At 54.9% G+C, this 7,214-nt stretch overlaps 1 protein-coding gene across 2 annotated transcripts; it reads right to left on the bottom strand.

The window, feature by feature from the left end:
• Window positions 1-18: 18 nt before the first annotated feature.
• Window positions 19-6,322, bottom strand: MLN (motilin). Of its 2 annotated transcripts, none has more exons than XM_082732447.1 (4): window positions 5,645-5,722; window positions 4,240-4,353; window positions 945-1,053; window positions 19-172 (listed from the first exon to the last, which is right to left on the bottom strand). In XM_082732447.1, exons 1-4 carry the CDS (start codon window positions 5,708-5,710, stop codon window positions 165-167), a joined length of 297 nt encoding a protein of 98 aa, XP_082588573.1. In that variant the 5' UTR covers window positions 5,711-5,722; the 3' UTR covers window positions 19-164. The 2 variants fall into 2 exon arrangements, with proteins under 2 accessions (XP_082588573.1, XP_082588572.1); XM_082732446.1 differs by lacking the exon at window positions 5,645-5,722 and adding an exon at window positions 6,205-6,322 and having other exon boundaries at window positions 95-172.
• Between the last annotated feature and the right edge of the window lie 892 nt (window positions 6,323-7,214).

Raw genomic sequence — 7,214 nt, 5'->3', positions numbered from 1 at the left:
TATTAAATAAAAGAGTCATTTCTGTGTATTTCCTGCTTTATTTGCCAGATGGGGGGCTTGCCTGGGAGAGAGTATTTTCCTTCGGAGCCCCGCTCTTGGGCATGCAGATTTTGGGGCCTCCTTTGGGTGGGAGGAGGGCTCCATCTTCTTCCCAGAGCGGGCTGTCACTTGTCTGCTGGGGAAAAGCAGGGTTTGCGCTCAGGAACATTCGCAGGTCCACTTATGAAACTGACTTCTAAACCTGCCTGCAGAGCCAGGAAGGAGGGGGCACATCCAGCCCCCAGGGTGCAGGGCGGACTGGCCAGGTATCTGGCAGCTCAGCCTCTAGCTTTCTCTGTACCCTGGGGCAAATCCTTTAACCTCTGGTTCTTCCCACTCCAACCCTTCCTCCCCACCTCTCTCCTCTCCTCCTGGGGAGGATGAGAAGTCATTAGTAGCTGTTTGTCAGGTAAGTTCTAGCTTCGCATAAGTTACTCTGGCAGACCTTGAACGGGGCAAGGCCAAGTGCAGCTCAGCACTACGATTTGTAGAACAGATTAAAAAAAAAAAAAAATGCAGGCTTCGGGAGCCAGACTGTTCCAGAGTTCCCTTCAGAGGAAGCCCCCAGTGCTGGTGGTGCTTTGGGGGAGGGAATGAACGTAACTGGAGCAGGGTCGTGGTAGTGGAAAAGGGGCCCGAGCCATGGGGCAGAGCCTTGAGATGCCGCTGGCTGGGGATTGGGCCTCAGTGGTTCCCAGGAGCTCTCAGAGCCTGCCATTGTCTGTGATGAGGCTCCCCTCAGGGACAGGGGCACCCTTTCCCCCAAGAAGGCAGCTTCCTGTTCTCAAGTGCAAGGCAGCAAAACAAATCGCCGTCCCCAGATTGCGCTCAGACACGCTCCTGGAATATTAACACGGGGTGGATGAGGCCAGGCCCCAGCTGCAGAGGCGCCCGCCTTCCCTTACCGTTCTGGGTGGACAGCAGCGCCTCACCCAGCAACTCTTCCAGGGCAGCCCAGTACTTTTCCAGCTGCCTGGAGTTCATCTTCATTCCAATTTCCACGGGAGCAGTCAGCTGTGAAATAAGGCAGAGTTAACAAGAAGGAAAAGACACGGAGCGCGCCATTAACCCCCGGGTGCCTCACAGGTGGCAGGAGGGATGGCCAGTAGCCACACGGCTCTGCGGCGGCCCCACTTTTCCTGACCCATCCTCCGGGGAAGCCTCTGACCTTCCAGGGCCAGCCAGAGAATTCTGGCAGGAACCCCCCCCGCCCCCCACCAAACTCCAACCAAGGGGCTGGATCCTGGAAGTCACCCTAGTCTTGCTGGGAGGAAGATCAACAAATCTCCCCTGGCTGGGAAGCTGGGACAGGAGGGGAGGGGTCTGCAGGAAACCCCCTGGCTCTTCCTGTGGGAGGAAACTCTCCGTCCCTCTTCTCCTGTATAAGGAGAGCTGGCACCTGGAGCCTTGCAGCACAGGCGTCACTCCAAACGCTTTGCATGTATGATGACTCTCAATAGCCCTAGAGGTAGATATGACTAGTGGTGTGCCCATTTCACAGATGAGGAACCTGAGGGCAAAGAGGTAGAGTAACTTGGTCAAAGCCACACAGGTACTAAGTCGTGGAGGGAAAGGGTGTGACACCCAGGGGGTCTGACTCCAGGATCTGCGCCACCAGGCGAGACTTTCTCTGGACCATGGGGACACAGGTGAGACCCCAAAGGAGCTGTCTGGAGGCTCGCCACCAAGAGAAGTTGTTGTGGCCGAGCTGGGGGGGTGAGGGGTGGGGGCCTGACTGATCTTGCCACCACCCCAGAGCTTCCTGGTTCAGTAGTCTTGGTTCACAGGCCAGCCGAGCTTCCCTGCCTGTCTGGAGAGCTGTGATGGAGGAGTCCCAGGGGCTCCCTGGCAGTGGGAAATAGGCTGAGGCTGCCTGAAGGGCCACACAGAGGGTCTCCAGCCCTGCCCATGCCATCCTCTGCCCACGCCATCCTCTTGCTGATCTATGCTTTTCTCTATGCATCAGCGTCCTCACCTTAAAATGAGGCGGCTGATGGAATGATCTGGAAAGGACCTCCCGACCCATATATCCTGTTCTAGGGAGATGGAACAGCCTCCCCAAGACATTCTTTAGGATGTAACACGTGCTTTACCACTGCCCAGGGTGCAGGTAGCGGGCAGTTCCAAGTGAGCTTCCCTTTGCCAGCTGAACCAGTCCTTCCCCGTTCCTCCCAGGGAGCCCAAGGAGCACGTGGGAAGGGAAGGCACACTCCCCTAACCCTGCCACCCAGTGTGATGAGTGCACCGAAGTCCCTCTCTGGGCCACAACTGACCTCCCTGTTTGTGGACAGTGTGCTATGGCGACCTGAGGGGGTAGAAGGATCCCTGGCTGGTGTCTGGCAGGAGGCAGGAGGTCTGGAGTCCAGCTCAGTTTTGCTCTGATGACTGTGTCACCCTGGCTCTCACTCTCCCTACTATCAGTCATCTCCCCTCCCAAATCCCTATACAGGGAAGTGTCCCCTGCTCAGACCCAGGACCCCCTTCATTCTCCATCCACGCCTACTCTCTCCAGGATCTCACCCGGTCCTGGCTTGAAATTCCAGCTAATTGCTGATGCCTCCCACAGGGAGGGATGTCTCCAGCCCTAAGCGCTCCTAAAGTCCATCATCTATATCCACCTGCCTGGGCAACACCTCCACCTGGGCGCCCACCAGGCATCTTAAAGTTCACAGGTCCTATCTGACCTCCTGACCTTCCTCCGGCCATCCTACAGCTAACCATAGGCTTCACCGTCTCCATGAGTCACGAACCCATCCTTCTAGGTCCTCTGGCCTGAACACGGGGCTTGAACTCACTACCCTGAGATCAAGACCTGTGCTGAGATCAAGAGTCAGATGCTTAACAGACTAAGCCACCCAGATTCCCCTGGGGAGATGCTTTTAAAATGTAATCTGATCTTCTCCCTGCTCTGCTCCAAAGCCCCTAGTGGCTCCCATCTCAGCAGAGTGAAAGCCAAGTCCAAACTGCAGAGTCTGCTTTCACCTCCCACTTTCTCTTTGACTCCCTCTGCCCCAGCCACTCCAGTTTCCTCCCTGTTCCCACAATGCACCAGGTCTACTTCTGCCTCAGGGCCTTTGCACTGATTACTTGTGCTGCTTGGAATGCTCTTCCCCCAGACATCTTAGCGGTTTAGTGCCTCACTGTCTCCAGGTCTGTGTACTAATACCATGTACTGACTAAGCCTGCTCTGACCACCCTATTTAAATTGCAACACATCCATCTCCCCTCTCTGCTTTATTTTCCTCCATGGCACCTGCCACCACCGGCCACACTAGGAAGGTTGTTTATCCTGGTTGTAGTCCATTGCTGGTCCTTTTGTTATCTCATTTCTGCCCCCCCCCCCCACAATGGATTGTGAGCTCCACGAGCTCAGAGGATGTATCTGTTTTGTTCACCACACTATCCCCAGGGCCCAGAGCCTGGCTTCGCACTTAGGGCTCGGTAAATACTTACTTCCTGGGCAAATGAGTCTGGAAATTAAAGAGCTGTGCTGGACAAACCCAAGACTGGCTCTGGCTATGCCAATCTGTGCATCCAAACTCAGCACTGACCCAGGGGGGTTCACACTGTAGCTGTCCCCAAGGTTCCTTGCTAGGGGAAGAACTGGCACCCTTGCCATCTGTCCCCTGAGGACCACACCTGCCTCCTGACTGGTCTCCTGCCTCCACTTGTGCTGCCCCAGATCTTCCTAAGTCAGATCAGGTCACTACCCTGCTTTGAACCCCAGTGACATAGACATCTCACCTGGACCACCAGGCCCGCCAACCTCTTGTCCTCTCCCAGTATGCCCTGGCCTTGAGGGCCTCACACCTATTATGTGCTTCCTGAGCAAGGCTTTTGCACTTTTCCTTCTGGAATGTTCTCACTCTAGCACTTTGCATGAGAGGCTCTTTCTCATCATTCTGGTTTCAAAGAAAATAAATGTCACCTCCTCCAAGAGGCCTTCCCTGAGCCCTCCTCTGGTGACAGAGTACCCCACCCTGTCATTCTCTATCCTTTATTTGGATATGCCTCCTTTATTTGGTGCCTGAAATGGTTTACTGTCTCCTCATTGGTGTTTCCCTCCCTTTCTCCTAGAAGGGAGCTGGGTGCCTAAATGTCTGGTTCGCTGCTGTATCCTAGCATAATCGGTGGCTAGCAGGGGAGTCATTCCCTGCTCCCACCCACTAGGTTTCTTTGTATTGTCCCCTGTCTGCTCACCTTGATAACCTGGTTTTCTTCTTCTGTGGGCTCCACAAGGTCCAGAGGCCCCACTTCCTCAGACCTCTTTTGTAAAACCAGGGACTTCTTTTGACCTTTGTTGCGCTCCTTTTCCTAAGGGCAGAGCACAAAATCACACAAAACCCAAAACCGGGGTCTGTCCACTGCCCAGAGGGCACCTGCCTGTCTCTGTCCAAGGTGCTAAGTGACCTGAGCTTCCCACAGGGACAGAAGCATTCCTTCTCCCCAGGTGCCTCTACGGCAAGTCCCAGCAATGCGATGGCCACAGAAGCCTCTCCGAGTTGTCCACCAACAGGTCAACTTGCAGAAGAATCCCTTCCTTTCTCGTTCCAGCACCGCACCCAGGCTGTTACTGTTAATTAAGTTAAAATGCTGAAAATAATGGCTGCCCTTCATGCATATTAAGCGTGAAAATGGGTTTTTCTTAGCAGAGAGCCTATAAAAAAGGTGGCAAGACAGCCTAGCCTGTGAGGGCACCACGGGGTGGCCCAGAAACTGGAGTCCCTGGGAGGTGATTTATAAGAGGCGAGACAGGGAGATGAATTATGGAGGAAGGAGATTGCAGCTTCTTCATAAAAATCCTGGTGCCTGGCAATTATAAGGAGCAAAACCATAGAGTGGATTAATGCAAAGTGTCCTTTGGTTGCCATTTTGCTAGTTTATGTTCTACTGAGTTTGACTGTTTCTGCCCCAAATCTTACGTGGCATCCTGCTTTCTGGGTCCCAGGGCACTGAGATCAGACACACCTCATTCCTTTGGTTTCCCTAATGGCACCCTTGGGATTCAGCTCAGGGCCTTGCCTGAGACATGGTGATTCTAGAACAATGGGCTGTCTCTTCTGGGAAGGAAGCTGGTGGCGGAGGAAGTGTGTGTAGAGAGACTGCCACATCTCCTCCGTATTTCCATGGCTACGCCCCACCCCCACGAAGAAGGGAGGCTTCGGCCAGCCTTGCCTTGGCAGAGGACACTGGTCACTGGGTCTGGGGCAGCCTGCCCTGTACAGAGCACATGGGTCCAGAGGCCATGCAACCTCCCAGAGAATGGATTCATGTCTTTGTTCCTAGTGGAGCCTTGGTCTCAGGTGGGACACGAAAGTCCCATTTTTTCACCTCCTCAGGTCGGAGAGAAACAACTATCTGTACAAGATACTCAGAACCCCTGGACATCTAAAGTAAAAGGCACGGGGAGCCAAGTCTGGTGGTCACTTTTTCAGGGGACCTGCCCCCCTGAGTTCTGTTAAGTCTGCCTGGTTTACTTCTGGGTTCTCAAGAGGCGGCTCTGGCCGACACTTCAGGGAGCAGCAGCTTCTTCTTTCCCACTCTGGGCATTTGCTCCCACCAAGTGCCCCTCCTTCTCTCTAAAGACCCACAGATCCATGCTCACCTCTTCTCTGTAGGCTACCAACATGCGCCAGCCCGTGGAGACCCCTCCGAGCTTCGCACTTACCATCAGCGTCACTCGCTGGGCAATTAATCACGTCCTACCTCGTGACATTTCTCTTGTTCTCTATTGTTAGTGAAATTTTCAGGTGTTTGTATCTTGGCTGCTGAGCCTGCTCCTTGAAGACGGAGGCTCTTAGATCTCCTTGTGTGCCTGGCCTCTCACCCAGCGTGGCCGTTTACACCGCAGAGATGCTCAGCAAATATTGATTGGCTTGTTAATTGAAAATCTCCTCTGAAGGATGGGCAGGGGCAGGAAAAGGTGTTGCGTATAGGAGCTGCAGTCACCTGTGTGTGGTGCTGGGGAGGAGTGAAGGTGGCAGGTAGACAGCTGGAGCTGGGGGCTAGCTCAGCTGATTAAACAAGGGTTTACCAAGGGGACACTTACTTGTGCCTTAGAGAGACTAAGGCCACCTGAGTGCTGAGCAGGGCTCTGCGCCACTTGGGTCACACAGGGGAGGTGGGCATGCCTTGAGGTGTGTGTGTTGTGGGGAGACTTCCTACCCGGATCTTCTGGAGCTCGCTGTGGGTGAAGATGGGAACGAAGGCTTCTGTCTGGGAGGCCAGCATGGCAGCCACGTGCACCACAAGCAGAGCAGCCACAGCCTTTCGGGACACCATCCTGGAGCTGGATAGTGACAAGAAGCTCTTGTCATGGGGATTATGGTGCACACGTTCCCTACAGCTGTGATTTTGAGCAAGCCACTTAGCCTCTCCTGATGCGGGCCGGGTGTGGGGCTTTACCAGAGGAGCTCAGAGGCCCTTCTCTGTCACAGAGCCAGGCCTGAGAAGAGGTGGCCCGGCCCCTGCCACATGCTGGGGGAGAAGTCGTCCATGTGTCAGCTCCCCTCTTTGTCACAGCTGCAGTCCTCCAGGGTCAGCGGGGCTCATGAAGTGGGAAGGACCCATGTCTCAGAAGAAAGACTAGATAATCAACAGAATTGTGCTACCCCCTTGAGCCCTCCCTGTGCCCTGAGCTGATGAGGATGACAAAAGGGATAGACCCAGGCCCAGATGACCCCAGGTTTCCCCAAGTGTGCCAGGTGGCACTGGGTCTGGAGAGAGGAGCTGGAACACTCTGCGCAGATGGAAGCAGAGCCAGATGGAAAATTTCAGCAGGGAACAGCATCCTACAGCTGAAGTGGGGTCTCCACCCCTCCAGGGGCCAGCACTGGCTCTGGAACGAGACTCTTTCTGAGCTCCAGCTAGCTGCCTGTTGGTTGTCTAGAAACAACACAGAGTGCGTCTGTTCCCAGCAACCCCCTCCCCTGACACCTCAGAATGCTGCAAGTGCTGGGGGTGCCTGCTTGCACGTGTGGGGCCTCGTGTCCCAGGAAGTGGGTATGTCTGGATTGGTGGGCCAGAAGGTGGGCCGCAGACACCTACCAGAAACAGGTAGGTGTGGTGACCCCAGGAGAACAAAGGCTTGAGAAATGGGGTCAGCTGAGCAGACTCCGGGCTGGGTCCAAATGGTCCTATGGTGGGGGTGGGGGAGGGTGCTGCCTGCTGGGTGC

This window comes from Mustela nivalis (genome assembly GCF_964662115.1).
Source record: "Mustela nivalis genome assembly, chromosome: 5".
Classification (NCBI taxonomy): Eukaryota; Metazoa; Chordata; class Mammalia; order Carnivora; family Mustelidae; genus Mustela; species Mustela nivalis.
This window is presented reverse-complemented; position numbering and strand designations above follow the sequence as displayed.

Excerpts from the sequence above, each read along its gene's own strand:
- MLN (XM_082732446.1), bottom strand. The coding sequence starts at position 6,321 with ATGGTGTCCCGAAAGGCTGTGGCTGCTCTGCTTGTGGTGCACGTGGCT. Across the intron at positions 4,354-6,204 it reads GCGAGCTCCAGAAGATCCGG|GAAAAGGAGCGCAACAAAGG; the intron begins GTAGGAAGTCTC and ends CTCTGCCCTTAG. Across the intron at positions 1,054-4,239 it reads AAGAAAACCAGGTTATCAAG|CTGACTGCTCCCGTGGAAAT; the intron begins GTGAGCAGACAG and ends CTTATTTCACAG.